At 35.9% G+C, this 25,669-nt stretch overlaps 2 protein-coding genes across 2 annotated transcripts; one reads left to right on the top strand and one right to left on the bottom strand.

Moving 5' to 3' along the window:
- The first annotated feature begins 13,054 nt into the window (after positions 1 to 13,054).
- On the top strand, positions 13,055 to 15,176 carry LOC140889539 (tyrosine decarboxylase-like). The gene has a single exon (XM_073297255.1). It carries the CDS (start codon positions 13,239 to 13,241, stop codon positions 14,769 to 14,771), a length of 1,533 nt encoding a protein of 510 aa, XP_073153356.1. The 5' UTR covers positions 13,055 to 13,238; the 3' UTR covers positions 14,772 to 15,176.
- A 6,531-nt stretch (positions 15,177 to 21,707) lies between these two features.
- LOC140875976 (uncharacterized) lies at positions 21,708 to 23,239 on the bottom strand. The gene is made up of 2 exons (XM_073279810.1): positions 22,936 to 23,239; positions 21,708 to 22,683 (listed from the first exon to the last, which is right to left on the bottom strand). Exons 1-2 carry the CDS (start codon positions 23,021 to 23,023, stop codon positions 21,863 to 21,865), a joined length of 909 nt encoding a protein of 302 aa, XP_073135911.1. The 5' UTR covers positions 23,024 to 23,239; the 3' UTR covers positions 21,708 to 21,862.
- Between the last annotated feature and the right edge of the window lie 2,430 nt (positions 23,240 to 25,669).

The raw sequence follows: 25,669 nt of genomic DNA, 5'->3' as shown, positions 1-25,669 counted from the left end.
GATGTGTTTACAGCACGCTTCGCTGATTGTCATTTTAATGAAGAAATCTTCCCAATGTCAGGGGAAGAAAAGAAACACATCGAAAAGGAAATCACAAGGTATGTACCATAATTGTTATATTTGAATCCAAGGACCAAACAATGTGAGAAAGATGTACAACAAATTGTGCACTTGCAAAGAATTTCAAATCAAATTACATATGCATTTGCAGACACAAAAGGGGTAACAAAATCATATATGCATGCTGTAAATGCTCCTGCTCGAATTGAAATTCCAAAGAAACAAATTGAAGACACTCATGATGTCATAAAATGCTTGAAGCGTGGAAGGCCAGTCGGTTCCAAGGATAAAAATCCTCGAAAAAAAAAGGCATAGAGAAACACGATGATCATAAAATAGAAAATGGTGTTCCAAAAGAAACACCTGATGATGAAAATATTCTGTCAGAACCACAAACTGACGAGAATCGTGAAATCTCTATCAATTATATTAATACTGGAAAAATATGGAACCAAAAAGATATAGAAGATATTGAAGAGATATTTTTCTTATAATGTGGCATGTGACATCATAAATGAAAATAAGGATCATGAACCAAAATTTTTTGGTGAATGTAAAACTCGTCATGATTGGGCCAAATAGAAAGATGTCATCCAGGTTGAATTGGATTCGCTAAATAAACGTAATGTTTTTGGACCTATAGTCCTCACACCTAAAGGTGTAAAACCTGTTGGATATAGATGGGTTTTTATTCGAAAGCGAAATGAGAAAAATAAAATAGCAAGATATAAAGCCAGACTTGTTGCATAAGGTTTTTCTCAAAGACCTGGAATTGATTATGAAGAAACGTATTCTCCTGTTATGAATGCAATTACGTTTCGATATTTGATTAGTTTGGCCGTGTCTGAAAATTTGGAAATGTGTCTTATGGATGTTGTTACAGCTTACTTATACAGATCACTTGATAGTGATATATACATGAAAATCCCTGAAAAATTTAAGATGTCTGAAGCACAAAGTTCAAAACCCAGAGAATTTTATTCTGTAAAATTGCAAAGATCATTATAAGGGTTGAAGCAATCCGGCCGAATGTGGTATAATCGGCTAAGTGAGCACTTGATGAAAAAGGGATATGTAAATGATCCAATATGCTCTTGTGTTTTCATCAAGAAAACAACATCCGGATGTGTAATTATTGCTGTATATGTTGATGATTTAAATATCATTGGAACGAATAAAAAAATTCAAGAAGTTATGATGTACTTGAAAGAAGAATTCGAAATGAAGGATCTTGGAAAAACCAAGTATTGTTTGGGTTTGCAAATTGAACAAAAAGAATGTGGAATTTTTGTTCACCAGGCAAATTATACAGAAAAGATTCTTAAACGTTTTAATATGGATAAATCAAATCCATTAAGTACTTCAATGGTTGTAAGATCATTAAACATAGAAAATGATCCATTTCGTCCATGTGAAGATGATGAAGTTATTCTTGGTCCAGAAATACCATATCTAAGTGTCATTGATGCCCTTATGTATCTTGCAAATTGCACTAGACCTGATATATCTTTTGCTGTAAATTTATTATCAAAATTCAGTTCATATCCAACAAAGAGGCACTGGAATGGAATTAAACATATATTCCGTTATCTACGAGGAACGACAGATTTGGGACTTTTGTACTCAAAAGACACCAATCAAAGTATCATTGGTTATGCTGATGCTGGATATTTATCTGATCCACATAAGACACGTTCCCAAACCGAATATGTATTTACTCGTGGAGGCACAACAATTTCTTGGCGTTCACAGAAACAAACATTAGTAACAACTTCATCAAATCACGCCGAGATTATTGTGCTACATGAAGCAAGTCGTAAATGTGTTTGGCTAAAATCAATGACACAACATATCCAAAATTCTTGTGGATTATCAGTAAACAAGAATCCTGTGACGCTGTATGAAGATAATGATGCATGTATTGCTCAAATGAAAGAATGATACATCAAAAGTGACAGAACCAAACATATTCCCCCAAAGTTCTTTGCCTACACTCAAGAGCTTGAGAAGAATAAATGAAACGACCCTAACTCTAAAATTAATAAATAAATATGCGGAATTTTTTTTTTTATTACATACTAAATAAAATATGTACATATATGCCCATACATATATGCACAGAATAAAAAGATTTAAAAATAAATAAATAAATAAATAAATAAATAAATAACTTAAATAAAAATACATTCTTTAATAAAATAAATATCTGAGTCTACCTTTAATTAAAATACTGTCATGAGAAAATAATTAAAAACTGCATGCACTAAAAATATTTAAAAATAACATTCCAAAACCCAACCACTGAAAAATACTTAAAAATGTAACATACTAAAAATATTCAAAGCATGCATCACGACTCAGACATCTATCACGGTCACGGGGATCACTGCCAGTCTGCTCATACGTCCTCGTCGCCGGTAGGAGCTACATCCTCCTCTACGTACTCACCTCCACCATACCAGTGTAGTGAGCCTAAAGGCCCAACATGCTAACATAACAAGGGTTTAAAATAATTTAAATCAATTTAATACTAATACATAACATATACATGAATGAGCATGCTTCAAAATATCATACCATAACTTAACTTAAATTACTCAAATATCATAATACATATCTATTGTTGAGCAAAGTAATTTTCTAACATCGCATGGTTGTATCCGTAGTGTAACCTTAAATCATACATTAAATACTGATCAGCGTGGAAATCAACGTACGTGGCGGTGACGAATCACCTCTTAAATTGGCAGTAAACTGCCCTTCAATAGTTCACATATGGGGACGAATCCCCCTCAAATCTCAAATTGTCACACTACTTCAACTTCCAACATAAAATATTTTCTTATTGCTCAACCTTAAACATTTAATCGTACATAAAATTATTTCATGAATGCATGTACTTAATTAAAATGTGTGTCCTTCATATATATTTAATTTAATTTCATACTAGCATATAAAAATTAAAATAACTCCCATGCATAAAATAATTAAATACATATTCAGGACACATGCCAATTTCTCATGGATTGTACTGGACTGCTGGTCCTAACACTCAAGCCCAATTTCTTAAATCTGGTCCATTAACACTGAGACTGGCCCATTAACATACTTAAGCCCAATAAAATTGTTCTAAGCCCAAATAAAATTAATTAAAGTCCAATAACACAATTCTGGCCCAATGGGCCCAAAAGCCCAAAGACTGGCCCAATAACTTTCACGGGCCCTAAAGCCCATGAAAATTATTGGACTCACTTAATTAAATCAATTTAAGCCCAAATAATTGAAATCAACCCAAAATAATTAAATGGAGCCCAATAAAATTTTAAGATTTAATTAGGCCCATTAAACCTTTAATTAAACTTAAAAACTTAAGAAATAAAAATACCCGAGCCCAACTAACTTAACCCGGACCCGGACCCAACTAACTTAACCCAAGACTTGAATGACCCGACCCGGACCTAACCACCCGACCCGGACCCTTCAAACCCTAAAACCCGAACTGCCCTACCCCTTCCCTAATCTATCCGCCCGCGAGCAGCAGCCCTTCTAGGGCTGCTGCCGCCGTGCTCCGGCCGCCCCTGGCCGAAGCTTTGACGCCCAGACGTAGCCCACGTCTGGGCGGTCCTAACTTGGTCACAACCCCGACCCCATGCAGCCCCAAGCACAGCAGCCGAAGCCCCTTCCAACGAACCCTACACTGCACTCACCCACGGCCGATCTGCACCTGCTGGGTTCCTGGGCTCGTTTGGCTCGATCCACTCGAGCCATTCGAGTCTAGGCAACCCTCAACCATCCTAAACCCCTTCGACCAGCAGTGTACATCACATGGCTAAAGAAAAAAACGATGAACAAACATTAAATCAAGCATGAAAAGTGTCTCAAGCCATCGATCCAATAGTTTTCTGAAAATTTCTTTGAAGAACATCGATGCACACGCACACACCCGTACATACACTAGTACAATACAAAAAATAAAGAAGGGATCATGCCTTTCACCGAAAAACGAAGAGAAAACGAGCGTGAGACGATTCCGGGACGACGGGGGGATGACAACCGACTTGGACCTTCAAAAACCGAGGCTATGGTGACTTCTTTGGGTCTGCTCGATTGGGGGGGATGAGAAACAGTAGGGGTTTAGGCGGCTGGGTGGTTTGGCCGATCGGTTTTGGGTAGATTAGGGTTATGATTAATAAAAATAGGTTTTTAGGAAATAAAAATATAATTAAAGGTTTAAATGTAAAAATATACCATTTAAAATTTCAAATAATATTTAATAATCTGAATACTAAAGTAGACTCTCGAAATGTAATATTAAGGAGATTTTAAAAATACTAAAAAGTCCATATTTTGGCTTATTTTGAATAAAAACGGACTCCTAAAATTATATAAAATTAAATACTAAATATTTTGAGGTAATAAAACTCAAAATAATATTTTTGGGCTCTTAAAATGCTCATGGAATAAATTGGCTAGAAAGTTGTCATCTCGTCCGTCCACGGTCCCGTCTACGCGATCAAAACAATTAAAATACTAAAAATCGTAAAAATCACTAATTATGGGTTAAATGCTTAAAATTAAATTAAATCATGCACAAATAATTCACATAATTATTTAACCCATAAATCACAAATTTAAATAATTAAATTCCCTAATTATGCATGCAGATTTACGTATTTAAAAATACCGGGTGTTACAATTCTCCCCCCTCTTAAATTGAATTTCGTCCTCGAAATTAAAGTACTTACCCGAACAACTCCGGGTAGCGAGTCCTCATGTCTGCCTCGGTCTCCCAAGTAGCTTCATCCTCTGAGTGATTTAGCCACTGGACTCTGACCATCGGTATGACCCGCGTCCTAAGCCTCCGCTCCTCCCTAGCCAAGATCCGCACTGGCCTCTCCTCATACACTAGATCTGGTGGCAACTGCAAGGGCTCAAAATCCAACACATGCGACGGGTTAGAGACATATCTCCGAAGCATGGATACATGAAAAACGTTGTGCACTGCCGCTAGCCCTGGTGGTAGAGCTAAACGGTAGGCCAACGTGCCAACTCTCTCCAAGATCTCGAATGGCCCTATATACCTCGGATTAAGCTTGCCTCTCCGGCCAAAACGCACTACTCCCTTCATAGGTGACACCTTCAGGAATACGTGATCACCTACAGCGAACTCCAAATCTCGTCGTCTGGCATCTGCATAACTCTTCTGACGACTCTGAGCAGTCCTCATCCGATCTCGAATCTGAGTCACAATGTCAGCTGTCTGCTGCACAATCTCAGGACCCAGTAAAATCCGCTCACCAACCTCATCCCAATGCACAGGAGATCTGCATCTCCTCCCGTACAATGCTGCATAAGGAGCCATACCTATAGACGACTGAAAACTGTTGTTATAGGTAAACTCCACTAATGGCAGTCTAGTCTCCCAAGAGCCCCGAAAATCAATGACACAAGCCCTCAGGAGATCCTCGAGAACCTGGATCACTCTCTCAGACTGACCATCTGTCTGGGGATGGAATGCTGTGCTGAACAAAAGCCTAGTCCCCAATGCTGTGTGCAGACTCTTCCAAAACGCAGATGTGAATCTCGGATCTCTGTCTGACACAATCGACACTGGTATGCCATGCAGTCTAACAATCTCCTTGATGTAAAGCTCTGCATATTGTGTCAATGAGTAGGTAGTCCTCACCGGCAAGAAATGAGCTGACTTGGTGAGTCTATCCACAATCACCCAAATTGTTGTGCAACCTCTGGCACTCCTCGGTAAGCCAACCACAAAGTCCATCGTAATATTCTCCCATTTCCATTTCGGAATAGGAAGAGGTCTAAGAAGTCCTGCTGGACGCTGATGCTCTGCCTTGACTTGCTGACAAGTCAAGCACTCTGACACCACTCTCCCGATGTCACTCTTCATCCCGGGCCACCAATACAATAGCTGCAAATCTTTGTACATCTTCGTACTTCCAGGGTGAATGGAGTACGGAGATGTGTGAGCCTCTGCTAAAATCTCAGCTCTCAACTGATCGACGTTCGGTACCCACATCCTAGCACGGTACTGAACGATACCATCCACCACTGTATACAAGAGGTTACCCCTAGCCTCATCTCTCTGTCTCCATCGCTGCAACTCCTCATCAGTAGACTGTCCATCCCTAATCCGATCTCGCAGAACTGGCTGCACCGTCAACACTGACAAGCTCGGTGTATGACCACTCGGATAACACTCCAAGTCAAATCTCTGAATCTCGCTCTGTAGTGGTAACTGTACGGTCAAACATGAGACCACTAACGACTTCCGACTCAAAGCATCTGCTACTACATTAGCTTTACCCGGATGGTAGCTAATGTCACAGTCATAATCTTTCACCAACTCCAACCATCGGCGCTGTCTCATGTTCAACTTCTTCTGTGTGAAGAAGTACTTGAGACTCTTGTGGTCTGTGAAAATCTTGCACTTCTCGCCATACAGATAGTGCCTCCAGATTTTCAAAGCGAAAACCACTGCTGCCAACTCCAAGTCATGCGTCGGGTAATTCTGCTCATGAATCTTCAGCTGCCTCGACGCATACGCAATAACCTTGCCACACTGCATAAGTACTGCGCCTAAACCCAGCTTAGACGCATCGGTGTACACCATTAACTCCTCGTGTGGTACTGTCACTGCTAACACCGGTGCAGTAGTGAGTGCTTCCTTCAGCTGATCGAAGCTCCTCTGACAGTCTTAACTCCAGATAAACTTCGCATTCTTCTTGGTTAAGGAAGTCAAGGGTACTGCAATAGAGGAAAAACCCTTGATGAACTTCCTATAATATCCTGCCAAACCCAAGAAACTGCGAATCTCCGAAGCATTCTTCGGAATACCCCAATTCTGCACTGCCTCAACCTTTGACTGATCAACTGCAATCCCATCTCTCGAAATAATGTGGCCAAGAAATGCCACCTGCTCGAGCCAAAACTCGCACTTGCTGAACTTGACATACAAACGATGCTCCCTCAAAGTCCGCAAGGCTGTCTGAAGATGCTGTCTATGCTCCTCAATGCTCCTAGAATAGATCAAGATATCATCAATGAAGACTATGATGAACTGATCTAGATACGGCTGAAGGACTCGGTTCATGAGATCCATGAAAACCGCTGGAGCATTGGTAATTCCAAATGGCATCACTAAGAACTCGTAATGCCCATATCGTGTCCTGAAAGCAGTCTTGGACACATCTGCATCTCTAACACGCAACTGATGATAACCAGATCGCAGATCGATCTTGGAGAACACTGAAGCTCCCTGCAACTGGTCAAATAAATCCTCTATCCTCGGCAGTGGATACTTATTCTTTACTGTGACCCTGTTGAGCTCTCGGTAATCGATGCACAGTCTCATACTGCCATCCTTCTTCTTCACAAATAACACCGGAGCTCCCCACGGAGAAAATCTAGGACGAACAAAGCCTTTCTCTAACAACTCCTGAATCTGCTCCTTCAACTCTTTCATCTCGGTAGGAGCAAGTCTGTATGGTGCCTTAGAGATAGGCACTGTGTCTGGCACTAACTTGATGCTGAACTCCACATCTCTCACTGGTGGAATCCCTGCAACCTCCTCCGGAAAGACATCCGGAAAGTCACGAACCACCTCTATCTCTGACAAAGATCTGCTAGATGGTTCTGAGGCCGTGACAATACTGGCTAGAAACCCCTGGCAATCCCGTATCAACAACTTCCTCGTCTGAATAAGAGATATCACCTGAGGAATATCACTGCTCTGAGATGCATGAAAAGTGAACGGGTCGCCTACTGTAGGTCTCACTGAAACTGATCTCCGACGAAAATCAATCGAAGCTCCATTGACTGTCAACCAGTTCATACCCAAAATCAAATCAAAGCCACTCAATGGCAAAACCACCACATCTGCTCGAATGGAGTGTCCCTGAAGCTCCAACTCCAGTCCTCGAATAACCTTCGAGGTAGAAATAATCTGCCCTGACGGCATAGTAACATCATACCCACTGTCAATAATCTCAGGAGTGATGCCTACCCGCCTGATAAACTCCAGGGAGATAAACGAATGCGTAGCCCCTGAATCTAGCAATGCAAACGTGGAGTTGCCTCCAACTAGAATTCTCTCTGCACGCAGAAAATTCCCAAAATATTCATACCCCTACCAAACTTTTCCCAACGAGTCACTACTAACCCTTAATTCTAATCACAAGTAAAACATGCTTTTTATTCTAACATGCAGATAGATAACCCAAAGAACCACAATTCCATAAAGAAAAACGAAATTCTTAACCAAAGGAACAATTATAAAATACTAGGGATAAGATATACCGGTGATCAAGGAGGTGTCTGGGTCTGCCTCCTCTGCCTGCATGACGAACACTCTACCAGCAGTGTTCTTCTTCCTTGGGCAGTTAGCTATCTGATGCCCTGGCTCTCTGTAGTGGTAACAAACTCCTGCTCCCAACAGACAAGGTCCCGAATGCATCTTCTGACACTTCGGGCAAGTAGGAAAACCTATGGCATTAGGGGCCCCGCCCCTCTGCTGCTGTGGCCTCTGCTGCTGCGGCCTCTGCTGCGGATTCGGGCCCTTAGCCGGCCCTGTAAACTGCTTCTTCGCAGGAGGCTGCGAAGATGGTCGCTGATACCCTGACTGACTCTGTCTCTTACCCTGCTGCTCCCTCTGAATCTCTCTCCGACCCTCCTCGGAACGCAAGGCTCTACTGACTGCAGTCTCATAAGTAGGGACATCCGCCATGCGAACGTCATGCCTGATATCTGCCTTCAGGCCCTCCACAAACTGCCTCATCTTCTCCTGTGGACTGTCTAAAATCAGAGGCACAAAGTGACAGCCCCTCTCGAACTGTCTCACATACTCAACCACATATATGTCCCCCTGTCGGAGACTTATAAACTCCCGGATCATGCGACTGCGCACATCCTCCGTGAAATACTTGGCGTAGAAGATACGCCTGAACTCTGCCCATGTCAGTGTAGGGAGGTGAACTCCCCTGGCAGCACCCTCCCACCATAGAGCTGCATCTCCTCTCAGCATGTAAGTCGCACAGTTCACCCTGTCGGCGTCTGTGATCCCCATATAAGCAAAGATGGACTCCAGAGAGCGAATCCACCCCTCAGCCACCAAAGGATCGGTGGTACCAAGGAACTCCTTCGGTCCCTTCTTCTGGAACCTCTCAGCAACGTCCTCCTCATGGGACAACCTAGGACGAGTAGCCTGCTGCTCTAACAGAGCAGTAATCCCTGCCATCATATTCGCATTGGCCTGCTCCAATGCTGCTAGAGGGTTCTGCGGAGGTGAAGGTGGAGGTGGAGGTGGAGATCCCCCACGTCTGTTCATCGATCTGGGAGGCATTCTGCACCACCACATATTTCCTTACGTAAATCGCCATGCATAACTAAGTGGTTTAAAAGTAATGCTAACTTAAATCCAAAGAATTAAATCATACTATAAACACTTAAAACTTACAGATCGGTAGCGTGGATTTCTGAGCTCGCATAGCAGTAATGACCCCTCCAAGGACCGTGCTTTGATACCAACTGAAACGACCCTAACTCTAAAATTAATAAATAAATATGCGGAAATTTTTTTTTTTTATTACTTACTAAATAAAATATGTACATATATGCCCATACATATATGCACAGAATAAAAAGATTTAAAAATAAATAAATAAATAAATAAATAACTTAAATAAAACTACATTCTTTAATAAAATAAATATCTGAGTCTACCTTTAATTAAAATACTGTCATGAGAAAATAATTAAAAACTGCATGCACTAAAAATATTTAAAAATAACATTCCAAAACCCAACCACTGAAAAATACTTAAAAATGTAACATACTAAAAATATTCAAAACATGCATCACGACTCAGACATCTATCACGGTCACGGGGATCACTGCCAGTCTGCTCATACGTCCTCGTCGCCGGTAGGAGCTACATCCTCCTCTACGTACTCACCTGCACCTTACCAGTATAGTGAGCCTAAAGGCCCAACATGCTAACATAACAAGGGTTTAAAATAATTTAAATCAATTTAATACTAATACATAACATATACATGAATGAGCATGCTTCAAAATATCATACCATAACTTAACTTAAATTACTCAAATATCATAATACATATCTATTGTTGAGCAAAGTAATTTTCTAACATCGCATGGTTGTATTCGTAGTGTAACCTTAAATCATACATTAAATACTGATCAGCGTGGAAACCAACGTACGTGACGGTGACGAATCACCTCTTAAATTGGCAGTAAAATGCCCTTCAATAGTTCACATATGGGGACGAATCCCCCTCAAATCTCAAATTGTCACACTACTTCAACTTCCAACATAAAATATTTTCTTATTGCTCAACCTTAAACATTTAATCGTACATAAAATTATTTCATGAATGCATGTACTTAATTAAAATGCGTGTCCTTCATATATATTTAATTTAATTTCATACTAGCATATAAATATTAAAATAACTCCCATGCATAAAATAATTAAATACATATTCAGGACACATGTCAATTTCTCATGGATTGTACTAGACTGCTGGTCCTAACACTCAAGCCCAATTTCTTAAATCTGGCCCATTAACACTGAGACTGGCCCATTAACATACTTAAGCCCAATAAAATTGTTCTAAGCCCAAATAAAATTAATTAAAGTCCAATAACACAATTCTGGCCCAATGGGCCCAAAAGCCCAAAGACTGGCCCAATAACTTTCACGGGCCCTAAAGCCCATGAAAATTATTGGACTCACTTAATTAAATCAATTTAAGCCCAAATAATTGAAATCAACCCAAAATAATTAAATGAAGCCCAATAAAATTTTAAGATTTAATTAGGTCCATTAAACCTTTAATTAAACTTAAAAACTTAAGAAATAAAAATACCCGAGCCAAACTAACTTAACCCGGACCTGGACCCAACTAACTTAACCCAAGACTTGACTGACCCGACCCGGACCTAACCACCCGACCCGGACCCTTCAAACCCTAAAACCCGAACTGCCCTACCCCTTCCCTAATCTGTCCGCCCGCGAGCAGCAGCCCTTCTAGGGCTGCTGTCGCCGTGCTTCGGCTGCCCCTGGCCGGAGCTTCGCCGCCCAGACGTAGCCCACGTCTGGGCGGTCCTAACCTGGTCACAACCCCGACCCCATGCAGCCCCAAGCACAGCAGCCGAAGCCCCTTCCAACGAACCCTACACTGCACTCACCCACGGCCGATCTGCACCTGCTGGGTTCCTGGGCTCGTTTGGCTCGATCCACTCGAGCCATTCGAGTCTAGGCAACCCTCAACCATCCTAAAACCCTTCGACCAGCAGTGTACATCACATGGCTAAAGAAAAAAACGATGAACAAACATTAAATCAAGCATGAAAAGTGTCTCAAGCCATCGATCCAATAGTTTTCTGAAAATTTCTTTGAAGAACATCGATGCACACGCACACTCCCGTACATACACTAGTACAATACGAAAAATAAAGAAGGGATCATGCCTTTCACCGAAAAACGAAGAGAAAACGAGCGTGAGACGATTCCGGGACGACGGGGCGATGACAACCGACTTGGACCTTCAAAAACCGAGGCTATGGTGACTTCTTTGGGTCTGCTCGATTGGGGGGGATGATGAACAGTAGGGGTTTAGGCGGCTGGGTGGTTTGGCCGATCGGTTTTGGGTAGATTAGGGTTATGATTAATAAAAATAGGTTTTTAGGAAATAAAACTATAATTAAAGGTTTAAATGTAAAAATATACCATTTAAAATTTCAAATAATATTTAATAATCTGAATACTAAAGTAGACTCTCGAAATGTAATATTAAGGAGATTTTAAAAATACTAAAAAGTCCATATTTTGGCTTATTTTGAATAAAAACGGACTCCTAAAATTATATAAAATTAAATACTAAATATTTTGAGGTAATAAAACTCAAAATAATATTTTTGGGCTCTTAAAATGCTCATGGAATAAATTGGCTAGAAAGTTGTCATCTCGTCCGTCCACGGTCCCGTCTACGCGATCAAAACAATTAAAATACTAAAAATCGTAAAAATCACTAATTATGGGTTAAATGCTTAAAATTAAATTAAATCATGCACAAATAATTCACATAATTATTTAACCCATAAATCAAAAATTTAAATAATTAAATTCCCTAATTATGCATGCAGATTTACGTATTTAAAAATACCGGGTGTTACAATAAAGATATTGATATCTGTTACATTCAATCAAGTGAGAACTCATCAGATCTCTATTCACAAAGGCGCTTCCTACGACAATATTCAGAAAGAATATATATAATATTGGGATGCGAAATCTACAGCGTATGTGAAGAATCGATCGTATTAACATGAGGGGGAGTTTACGTGGCTGCACTCTTTTTTCCTTGCTATGGTTTTTATCCCACTGGGTTTTTTCTAGTAAGGTTTTTAACGAGGCAGTATACAAACACATGATATCACGATCATCATCACAAGGGGGAGTATTGGAAATTATATATTAAAATTAGATTGAAAATTATCGTGATGGTGATGTGATGATATTTTAATTTTTGATTATGTAATGGATGACATATTTATTTTTGGACATTTTTCAATTGAGGATCTATAAATAGACCTCAACATTTGTGAAAAAATAACACAAGTTTAGAGATAAGATTTTATAAGTGTTTGGTTTGATATATATTTTGAGTTTTAGAGTTTTTAGTTTTTATCATAAATTTTTACTTTTCACAACAGGTGTAACATATATTGTGATCATAACCATTAATTTGATTTATGTAGCCACATATCAAATGAATGGTTGATAAAAAAAAAAAAAAAAAACCTTAAAATTTGGACCTTTTAGAAGATAATAATTAAGGGGGCGCTGTCTAAGTTGAACCGGTGGGAAGACCAAACCCTTTGCCCAACAACTACCAACTCTAATAAAAATATAGGAAACCTTCTTCCCCCATCTACCACCTCCAAAGGTCCACTCTTTCTACATATATATAGCTTAGTCTCCCCACACATAAACATTAAAAAGAAGTTGAGGAAATTTTTTTTAAAAAAAAAAATCTCAATTCTCTTTTTTTCCCTTCTCATATTCTCGTGCTACATAGTGAAATTATAACTCCTTTCACGATTAGCCAAGAAGAGATCAATTTGCGAGTGAAATGGGGAGTGTTGAGAATCAAAAACTTGAAAATGGATTCTCTGGAACCATTAAGCCTATGGACCCGGAGGAGTTCAGAAGGCAAGGTCACATGGTCATAGATTTCATTGCCGATTATTACAAGAATGTGGAGAAATATCCTGTCCGTAGCCAGGTGGAGCCTGGCTATCTCCGGAAGAGGTTGCCGGAAGCTGCTCCGAACGAGCCGGAAGCCATTGAAGAGATACTCCATGACGTGCAGAAAGACATTGTGCCAGGGATCACTCATTGGCAGAGTCCTAATTATTATGCCTACTTCCCATCCAGCGGAAGTATCGCTGGATTTCTTGGAGAAATGCTGAGCACTGGATTCAACATTGTTGGCTTCAACTGGATGTCGTCTCCCGCTGCCACCGAGCTCGAGAGCATCGTCATGGATTGGATGGGGAAAATGCTCGATCTCCCGTCGGAGTTCCTCTTCTCCGGCGGGGGAGGTGGCGTCATGCAGGGAACCACCTGCGAGGCCATGCTTTGCACTGTGGTCGGTGCCAGGGATCAGGTGCTGAAGAAGATCGGCAGGGAGAATATCAACAAGCTCGTTGTATATGGATCGGATCAAACCCACTCAGCTCTGCAGAAGGCGGCTCAGATAGCCGGCATCAACCCCAACAATTTCCGGGCAGTCGCCACGACGAAAACCACCGCATTCGGGCTGACCGCGGAAGCATTCCGGGCGACCGTGGAATCCGACATCGAAGCAGGGCTGGTGCCTCTGTACCTGTGCTCCACCATCGGGACAACATCTTCGACGGCGGTGGATACGCTGGGGCCGCTGTGCCAGGTGGCGAAGGAGTTCGGGATATGGGTCCACGTGGATGCAGCATACGCCGGAAGCGCGTGCATCTTGCCGGAGTACCGTCATTTCTTGAACGGAGTAGAAAACGCCGACTCTTTCAGTTTCAACGCACACAAATGGTTCTTAACAACGTTGGATTGCTGCTGCCTGTGGGTGAAAGACCCCAGCGCCTTGATTAAAGCCCTGTCTACATATCCAGAGTATCTCCGAAACAAAGCCTCGGAAACGAAGCAAGTGGTTGATTACAAAGACTGGCAGATCACACTGAGCCGCCGCTTCAGGTCCCTGAAGCTGTGGCTAGTCCTCCGCAGCTACGGCGTGTCGAATCTCAGGAAATTCCTACGGAGTCATATAAAAATGGCCAAGAATTTCGAAGGGTTGATAGGAATGGACAAGAGGTTCGAGGTGGTGGTCCCCCGGAACTTCGCCACGGTTTGCTTCCGGATTTCCCCGATCGAAATCGGTGCGATACTGCCACAGCATCACAGCGTGTCAAAGGAGGAAGCGGCCAACAATTTCAACGCCAAGTTGCTGGAATCCATCAACGAATCAGGGAAGATTTACATGACACACGCCGTGATTGGTGGGGAATATGTGATGCGATTCGCTGTCGGGGCGAGTCTCACTGAAAACAGACATGTAATCCTCGCCTGGAAAGTCGTGCAAGAGCATGCAAACGCGTTGTTAACCATGTCCTGATCATCCATGTATCGGCCTGAGTACGAATTTTTCTTTTTCTTTTTCTTTCGCTTTTTTTTTTTTTTTTTTTTAAATCCATCTTTGGGCAAGAAAATCTCTGCTTGTGAAATTCAATAATGTAATATTATTAATTTGTTTGATTCTCCTAGTGTATAGAATTGCCATATCGTGTACGTACGTGATTTGAGAAACCATCGTTTCATTCTCTGGAATAGCTGCGAAAATGACTCATGATATTGACATTTCTAGGCGTTCATCGATCAAATTAATTTATGTTTGGAAATTGTTTTGAGTTTTAATCAGAGCGATCATCATAGAATGAAACTGTTTCTGGTAAATTCACGGCCATGTACTTTGAAAGTCCAATATCAGTTTTTAATTACAATCTTTATATATTTTTTTCTATATTTAATGTACGTATAATAGAAGGGTACATTACGACGACATTGATTAAATTAATTATGTTTGATTTTTAACATATTATGTTTTTACAAATTTTTACATGCAAGTACATATTTCTTTAGTCATATATGATAGATCATACATCATGTCATGATTACGTACATGCGAGATAAAGTTTTATAGTAAATATTTCAAATGATTCCAATTATTTTATGTCCTTACCAAATAATTGTTCAGTGGTGAATAATACCGACAAGGAAAAAAAATGTAAAAAAAAAGGAAGAGTTTCTACTAGAGTATTGAATCCACGTACAATCCAAATATTATATTGTATATTATAAATTTATAATATATATTCTTGTGGACATGTGCCTTTACCTACCACCATCCCGAGGCAGTTGGGAGAGAGTTTCTCTATATTTTACAAAACCTTTTTTTTCCCCCCAAAAATATCTTTTTATGGTACAGTGCCAGCTAGAAACTATATATTTTTCAAACATGGCAATTGCTACTTGGGGTTTTCAATTTCACCGAATCCATTTGGACCATTCAAATTCTATAAGATTTTGGTCGTTGCCGTGCTGTAGTTTATTAGCTTTTTTCATTTAATTCAAGATTCTCTTCATACAATAAAAAAGTGAAAGTTTTTATATATGAAATGAAATTAAAAACAAAGAATATTTTCCATACATCAAGTTTTCGTTTGAACACGTAATTATAAAATATTTTTAGTATTTTATAAATGAAAATTTGAAGTATGTGTTTGGATAAATTTTTTATAAAATATTTTTTAAAAAAGTGTTTTTTTTAAGAACATTTGAGAGGTATTTTTAGATATTTTTAGAATAAAAATATTGAAAATATAGATGAACATTACTTTTGTGATGTTAAAATATTTTTATAGAATAATTGTACAAACACATAGTTATTCTTAGGGAGAATTACAATTTTGGTCCTGTAATTTGCACATTTTTCATTTTTTGTCATGTTAAAAGTAAATTTGCAATTTTATTCCTATAACTTGAATTTTTTTTTCATTTTTTGATCGTATTAACATTGAATTCGCATTTAGTCCTGTAACTTATATGATTTTTTTTTCATTTTAAGTTCTGTTAACACTGAATTTACATTTTAGTTCTGTAACTTGCATTCTTTTTTCACTTTTAGTCTTGTTAACATTGAATTTTTATTTTTTTGTCCTGCAACTTTCATATATTTTTTTTTTGTAGTCATATTATCGATGAATTTATATATGACTAAAAATAAAAATAAAAATAAATGAAAGTGTAGGACAAAAAAATGAAAATTCAGTGTTGACAGGACTAAAAATAAAAATGAAAGTTACATGAATAAAAATGTAAATTCAGTGTTAACTCGGCTTAAAATGAAAAAAATCATATAAATTACATGACTAAAAAGGTGAATTCAATGTTAATAGGACAAAAAATAAAAAATGTGCAAATTATAATATCAAAAATGTACTTTCGTTATTCTTAAAACAACTTTTAAAATATTTTATAATTTTTTAAAAAAAATACATTTATAAAATATTTTATAAATACATGTCCAAATATAACCTAAGTTTCCAAATAAATATTATGTTCTAGTCTTATTTTTATTTGTTAATTTATTTTAGATTGTGTACTTTGACTATTCTTCCTGTTTATAGAAACATTGGAAACCGGAAGGTTACAAGTATTTTCCGTTTGGAATTTTTATTTTGTTTTTTTTTATTTTATTTCAGCAGATGTTACATTGTGGTCGGCTAACTAACCTCTCCTAAAAAAAAAAGGTCTTCATGAATTAAGACTTGTAGATATCGTTTTTAATTAATATGAGAAAATACTTGGCAAAAGTTGAACTAAGAAGTGCTTTTAAAATGATTAAACCTTTTTGGTGAGTCAAAGAAATCTAAAAACTTCACCCATGTATTTTTCAAACTACTAAATTTAAATTGTATTTTGAAGATATATTTAATTCAATAATATTAATTTATCAAATACTTGCCTATTAAAAGAGAAAAATACAGAGTCTTGCACATTTTTCATTTTCCAAAGAGCCAGCTGCAATCAGGGAGATATATAGATTTTTTTTTAAATATAAGTAACTATTCTGTGATTATTAGTCATAATTAAAATCAATATTAATTTTTTATATAGTTTTATAAATTTCAAGTGCGGATAAGGTCAAATATGATACGAGATGTATTCTAACTTTTCTTCGATGAAGAAAGAAAATTATATGTTCACCTAAAATGATCAAAACTACTTATTTTAGAAAGTAATGCCTATTGATTAATACACGCACGCAGGTTCATATTTAATACTTAACAACCATTTAGGTTACATTCGTCTCGGTAGCTACCTTGTCACAAACATGCCATCTATAAGGTTTTTTTAGGTAAATTTGTTTAACTTTTGTTAATGAAAAGTAAAGCCATTCGTTACAAAGTTAACCAGTTAACTAGAAAAAATTTCAAAGATGCAACAGAAAGATGCAAAGTTAAGTACGTAAGAACACGCAAATTTGTTTAAAAGTGTGCGTGCCACTTCATTGACCCATTTTATATTACTGAAGAATGCAGCTAATATATACACGTTTAAACAAACAAAGGCACGCAATTTTTTCAATAGCATACATGATATGAGTTATTATTATGAGTAGGTTTAGTAGGTTTTCTGATTTATATTTATAATAAAAAATAATATTTTTAATAGATTATTTCAGATAAAAAATTTGTCTCACGGCGTTGAAGTGAAAGTGCAAGACAATATCATAAAAGTTTTTGTATATTAATATTATTACAGGTATCATGTAAAAACTGTTATTGGTGTTCATGAAAAATACTTCGATTATTTAACGCATACGACGAATACCAGGCATACATCAATACAGCGAAGAAAGATGTCGTCCTTTTCGAGATTTAAAATTAAAAAAATGAGAATAAGTTGTGTATCACTTAATCAAATATGCAAACACATTCAATTTCGTCACATGACTCCCTCCAGGGATATTTCCTGGATCCAAATTCCAAACATTTTGAATTGGCAAAATCATAACATGCAATTTGAATAAATCATTTTCATAACACATGACAATATATCATTCATGATTGATAAAACAATGGCCCATGAAAGAACACTTCGAACGTCATCGCATGCGAAAAAACAGTACGTACGTAGTATAAACCACACTGGTTTATAAAATTTAAAGTATCAAACTCAATAACGGGTTAGTCTATGCTACACCGGGAGTGTTTCTCTCTCTATTTCCATACCATTGGATCATGTGGGATCCACATATTTTTATGGAAATTGACATATGTCTTGATGATCCAATAATTGATATTTGACCACATCATGTGGGGAGAAGTATTCCAATTGTAGTATAGAATAATCCCTCAACAACAATATTGATCTCTACTTTCACTAATTTTAACTCATTGCTTTCCCAAAATCTTGACACTAGAGTGAGATCACTGCTTATCCCAGAAATTGGTAACAAATAATATAGATCAAGTATTTAGTATCCTTGTCAATCATAATAATATTATAAGATAATTAATTTTATACTAAAGATTTGAATTTTTTTCAGTAACCATAGCTTTTAATTATGCATGTAAAATAAAATAAAATCTAACACCTACGTCGAATATATATATATATATATATATATATATATATTTCCTCACCTAATAGTCAAATTGAATGTTTGGTGCAGCTACACTACAAGCACGTGCTTTTTAGTGCGATTAGTCCTACCACCTTTCCCATGGAACATTTTGGATACATCTTTTACGATATTTATTTATATTTCTATTTATATTTTTATTATATATATATATTACGTGTGCATCCACAAGACCATGAATTTGCTGCCATTATTCATATTATATGAATTAAGTTCAATTTTTTCAACTTGTGAACATGCAGCACTTTTCAGTGTAAACTCAATTAAATCATCCGCTCATTTATTTATATTAAAAATTAAAACCATCCGCCCATTTATTTATATTTAAAAAAAAATTACTTCGTCACCTACCTACCAATATCATTCAACTCCTTCCCTTTTGTTTTGGTAAAAATAGGATAGATACAAGAATTCTTCATTAATGGTTCTTTTTTCCAAAATTAATATACAGTAGTAAGTGGGTCCAATTTATTTTTAAAAAAATAAAAAATAAAAATGATTTTAAAACAAAGTGGGAGAAATTTTAAAACTAAGGTACTAACTACAAAAAAATTCAAAATTATATTAAAAATTCAAAATTATACAAAATAAACATTAAATAACAAAAATTTATTATATTAATATGCAATAAATTTTTTCAAACATACAACGTATAAAAATGTAGCAATTTTTTCTTAATTTTATATAATAATAATAATAATAATAATAATAATAATAAGTTTCGTGTCATCTCGGGGCAACTCGGGTTGACCCGAACCCAACCCAAACGCGACTAAATTTTTCGGGTTAGATTTCCGCGGGTTAATCCGATTCGACCAAACCCAAAAATCCTCAACTCTAACTCGATATTTTCGGTTCGACTCGTGTCACGTTGAGTTGTTGGATTTATTTTTGACACCCCTAATAAACATGTCGTTTCTTTACAAAAATTGAAATTTTTATTAGGATAATATATTAGCGTCCGTCGTTCACGTCGATGGAGTTTCAAATTGTGACATTGCATTAATAGTATAGATAAGTACTCTTGTGTAATCCATACTCTAATATTTGTTAAATGCATTTCATCGTGAATTTTGGAAGTAAAAATTGACATTCAGAGGTTAGAGACCAGAAGAAAGAACCAGTCATCTCAGATTTTATTCGTGAGCTTAGATCGGGCAAATACCGTAGAACATTCTATTGCTTCTTAATTCCTCCCCTTCACTTTTATCTATGTGAGTGACGAGCTTTCACATATGTTAGTTGAGTTTGTGACGAATGATATTTTTTCATAGAAGTGTACAAGTTTTACGCGTAAAAAAACAATTTTACTTCTAATTGATCATTATTCTTCTTACAAAATTCCTTAATTCTTAAAATAAGATATTTAAAACTTCAACAACTCAAACTATTAATTTTATTAAGATTTGTCAATATTTTTAAATAACATAAAAATACTCAAAAAATTTATGTTCTATTAATTACCATATTTGGAAAACAAGTAATGTTTAGTTGTTATGTTACGTTTCTCATATTTTATTATATGTTGTTATGCTTCCCTGAGAGATGATCATGAGGGATTTGTCGATGTCACACCTTCAAGGTGGCGTGTCATTTTGTGATTGGCTACTCATATGGGTCCCACAGTACCCTCAAGATAGCGTGTCAGTTTGTGATTGGTTACTGTGGGACCCATATGAGTAGTCAATCACAAAGTGACACACCACCTTAAGGGTGGTACCCTCAAGGTGACATCGACATTTCCGATCATGAGATCCCTCTCTTCCTGCACTCGACGTAACCACTCTTGTCACTCAAATTAGGATGAAATCAAAATGATTTAAAATAATAATAGAAACACAAGGAATGTAAATTAGTAATATAACAATTAGAATAATACAAATAGATATAAAATATTTACTTCTTGCTTATTTATCGATCATCAATTAATCTCTTTCAACATATACCATAAACTAGATTTATTTCATAAGATTGATCTCAACTAAAAGTGAAAATGTGACAGTTCATTTTGTCCGTAGACAAGCAAATGAAATTGCCCACATGTTATCTTGGCACTCTCGTTTTTATGTTAATCTTTTTGTTTGATTGAAGACATTGACGTTTGTTGGTGATCTTATGAGTTTATACTCTTCTACCCCTAGTTCTTGATGAATGAAAAGTTGTTTGCAATTCACAAAAATAATAATAAGGGGACCGATATATATACACACATGACAAAATTTAGATACAACCCAAATTGATCGAGTAGGCCCAAATAGATCTAACATGCAAAAGTTGACATTACTCAATTCATTTAAGTTAATAACAACCAACAAAATGCTGAATAGAGCTAACATGCAAATCGATTTGGCCCAAATAGATCCAACCCAACAAAAATCAAATTGAGTCTGATAATTGATATAATGTGAATTGAGTTGGGCTTGGGGTCTGATTGAATAATGATCTTTTAAAATATAAACTAAATTTAGGTTTCGACAAGCCCAGACCATCTAATTTCGTGGGAAGAGGACGCAGAGGCACATTGGGCTTTTCAAATTCAAATCCAAAGCACGGAAAAGGTTTAACATATATTGTTTTTTTTAGGAAGATTAACATATATTGTTACTATTACATGAAAAATATAAAAATATTATTAAAATCAAGATTTTATTTTTATCTAAAAATTGAGAATATTTTGATAAATTAACAAGTGTTACATAAAATAGATAAAAGGAAATAATTTGCTATGTAGTACAGAAAACTAGATTTTAACCCAAAATTTTGTTAGCATGCATAAGTTAACAAGGATACAAATACACAACAAAAAGCTAATGAGCAAATTTCATTAAGCAAATAAAATCCTTCTGAGCTACATAAACATCAACAAGTTGCGCGAAATCGAGAACGTACAACGTTGATGGAACGAACTATATACCTCAATAAAACATAATCAACAAACTAGGATTGATCTAAACCACGTCAGGCACCAAAATGGCAGTCAAATAATGCATGACTTCTTCTCATGCTAGACCCTTTAGCCTCACACATTCTTGAAAGTAGTGGAACATATCGTTCAACGCTACGATCTCCGTCCGAACGTCATCAGGAACGTCGTCTCTGGAAGATAATGATATACGTTCCTTGAAACCTCGAACTTTCTCCATTCTTGTGATGACTTTGCCTTCCATTTCATCAATCTTGTTGCGCATCACGATGTTCTCTTCTTGTGCTTCTCTGAGCTTTCTTTTAATGGATCGGTATCCATCTAGGGACTTCAGGAGTTGGTCCGAGAGCTCCTTGTTTCTCTCTTGCAATCCCACATTCCCTTGTGACTCTCCTCTCCCCACACCATTGAACCTTTTCTCCTTGTGCTCTGAGGAGCATTCTCTTAATTTATCTAGCAATCTCTGGTTCTGCTTCTTGAGATCATTAACAAGATCCTCCAATTCGCTCAATTCGTGAACCTTGAGTGAAAGCTGTGTGGCCATAATCTCCCTTTCTCTCCCTAAACTAGAGCACATGACACTCAAGCTCTTTTGTGTCGTTAAACTTGAATTCAGTTCTTGTTTTAGCCTCTCTTTTTCGTCGTCCAGAGGCTCGTTTCCGATTTTCCGGTCCCTCGGGATGTTCCGCCTTAGATCAGTGTTGCATCGCCGCAGCTCCGCCTCTGCTTTCTTGTTTCCAAAAGATTGGCATTTCTGGATTCTGCTTCTAACACCATCAAGAATGGTCATCATAGTGGCCACCCTCAACATTCTCCGGCTGTCGTTTGTCTCTTTATCGCAGGCATTTTTGTGATCTTGGATTAGCTTTAACAATAACTTCACGTTTGATGCCACCCCTGAACAACAAAATCGACATATATGAAAGTTTTGAATCTCAATCTTGCAATATTCAAGGAAAAAACAATGGACAAAAGCTCAACGGTGTATGGATCTTTCTACCAAAAGGGACGAATAATTCATTCATGAAGATGACTCAAGATTTAAAACGTTGATCGCCCTACAGATTTACAACATATGATGATCTATTTCGTAACAAAAACATAATTAATTGGTAAACAAATACGATAATACTGAGATGAATTGGGTACCTTCTAGCGCAGAATCGTCATATTGTTGTTCCATGTTTAATGGCGGCGGAAGCAACTCGGGAGACGAATTGGCACGAACCTTATTCATAATTTACCAAAGAACAATAACCCAGAAAGAAAATGGAGAATTCGAACGTAACAAATTTCCAAGAAACCAAGAATAAGCAAATATCGGGAAGAAGCCGAGTCAAACGCAATAATATATTATCAGATATTGTAAATATACTCGGGTGCATTAAATAATTTGAGAGACCTAAAGAAGAGAGGTTGGTTTTGCATATCTCTCTCCTCTAGTTCTTGTTGGATTATATTTGTCTTTTTATTTTAATTTTTGAAAAATAATAATAACACTAATAATGATAATGTTGTTATTGTTTTGTGTTAACTAATGAGAGGATTTTTTGCTGCGTGACAGTTTTTTTTGGCGCAATTATTGGCAATGGCCGAATGTTTCTTTGGCTGTAGTTAGATTTGACTTCCTGTGACAAAAAGTTGGCTGGCTGGCATGTGCCCAGCCCAACTGCTCCACGCCACACTTAATATTAATTAAGAATCTTCTAATTTTCAGGTCATTTAACCACATTCTTCCCATGGATGAAAAGAAAACAGCATTGGATAATTTTTTTTTTTTCGAAAACACTAAAACAAAAACTTACGTGAGACATTTTTGAGATTATTATTTTTCATGACAAAAATATTTCTCTAATTATAGATATATTCCAGGTCGAACCATCTCACGGATAAAAATATGTGATATGGTAGGAGACCAAATCTTTAGAAAACTATTTTTACTTGTTTCATTCATGCCTCGCACTCAAAATTTCATCAATGTTCTCTCCCTTGATGGAATCCAGATTAGTTGAGATATGAAATTAGACAGGATTTGTTGGGATTTGAAATTGAAAATAACGTTTACAGTTGTGTATTCAATTCAGACTTTTAATGATTTTTAATGACTTTTTAAAATAACATATTTTTATGAAGTTGATTCATTTCTAATAAAATTTTCAGAATCTTACAGAATTATATGGAGTCCTGCATACTTTTTAAAAGTTTTTTTTCATGTAATTTTATGGATTTTATAACTTGAACATTATTGAAGATGACGATGATCCAATATTTAAAAAAAAAATATTTGAACATTATACCATATCGACAAAAATTATATCATATTTAGCCATTCTATTATTTTTATTTTAAATTTTAATACACAAGATATAAAAAAAAAATTTAAAAATCAGCCAAAAAATAATTTCTATGAATCTACCAGACAAACATATCATAAGTTTTTCAAGAAAATCGTTGATATTGTTGGTTGAGAACAAAAATTTTTTTTATAAGAGCAAACTAAATTTTATTAATATTATTACATATAATGATTAAACAGGGATGAATGAACTTTTTATGAGAAATTATTATTATTTCACCAACTAAAGAAGCTGAAAATAATAGCCATCATATATATATATATATATATATATATATTAATATAAAAGACCATATAATTTTTTTTAAGGAGACAATATAATTTTTTAAATATAACACAAAATAAAAAATTAATGACTTTGATTTTAAAATAAATTATCTAAAAATTATAAAAAAAATGAAAAATTAACCTTATATTTTCACATATATTATAATATAAAAGATAATATTAATATTTTAATGCAATAAAAACATTTAATGACCATGACTTTGCAATAAATTATCTAGAAATATTGAATAAAATGAAATATTAATTGTAATTTTGTTAATGTGTAAAATATGATATCTAAAAAAGTTAAATATAAATAAAAATTTTAAACGGTAAGGAAAAAGAGAAGATTTATGGACTATTTTTCAATTAGAAATCTATTTAAATATTTGGTATGAGTGGTGGAAAACTTTGAACTTTTTATAGTTGTTCCTAGTGTTTCAATATTTGTACTAAAGAATTCTATAAAAATCCGTGGACATTTATTGACATTTTACATACTTATAGACTTTCGTAGAGTTTTAAAAAATCAAGTTTGAATATCACTAGACTTTTTAGAATTATATGGAATTCTAATTTGAATACCACAAGAATTTTGTAGAATATATAAAAATCTAGATTAAATATCTTTAAACTTTTAAACTCTACAAATGTTCTTCAAAGTCAATGAATGTCATGATTGAATAGTGTTTGAAAAAATATGATTTCAAAACCAGATTGATATTTGATTGAATTTTATAAGATTTCATGAGATTTTGTTTAACTAAATAAATCCTAACAAAACTGATCAAATTTCATGGGATTTTATGAGATTTGAATTTATAAAACAATAAAATTATTTTTAATAATAAATTTATATACTTGTAAATTTTAAGTTTTCTTCATAATTTTCTTACAAAATTTCATTTATTCAAATTTTATACCATCAAATTCATAATTTTCTTACAAAATTTCATTTATTCAAATTTTATACCATCAAATTCTAAAATATATTTTAATTCCACGTTCATAAAGTCGCAACAAACAGAAATCAAGTCCAACACACATAACATTGGAAATAAACAGTCCCGAAGGGGTTCTAGGTACATCTAAGTTTCTATTTCACGCAGGTTCCAATCAATGAAGACAGATATGCAATGATCACTTTTATTTTATACCTAAAATAGTACATAAACAAGAATTTAGATCTTCTGCACCGCCACGTTGTGATGATTTTAATAAAAGATATACATAATTAATTTATTTTATTTTATTTCTTAA

The sequence above is a fragment of the Henckelia pumila genome, chromosome 1 (genome assembly GCF_033568475.1).
Source record: "Henckelia pumila isolate YLH828 chromosome 1, ASM3356847v2, whole genome shotgun sequence".
NCBI classification, from domain to species: Eukaryota; Viridiplantae; Streptophyta; class Magnoliopsida; order Lamiales; family Gesneriaceae; genus Henckelia; species Henckelia pumila.
The sequence above is the reverse complement of the archived record's forward strand: the minus strand, read 5'-3'. Positions and strand labels throughout refer to the sequence as shown.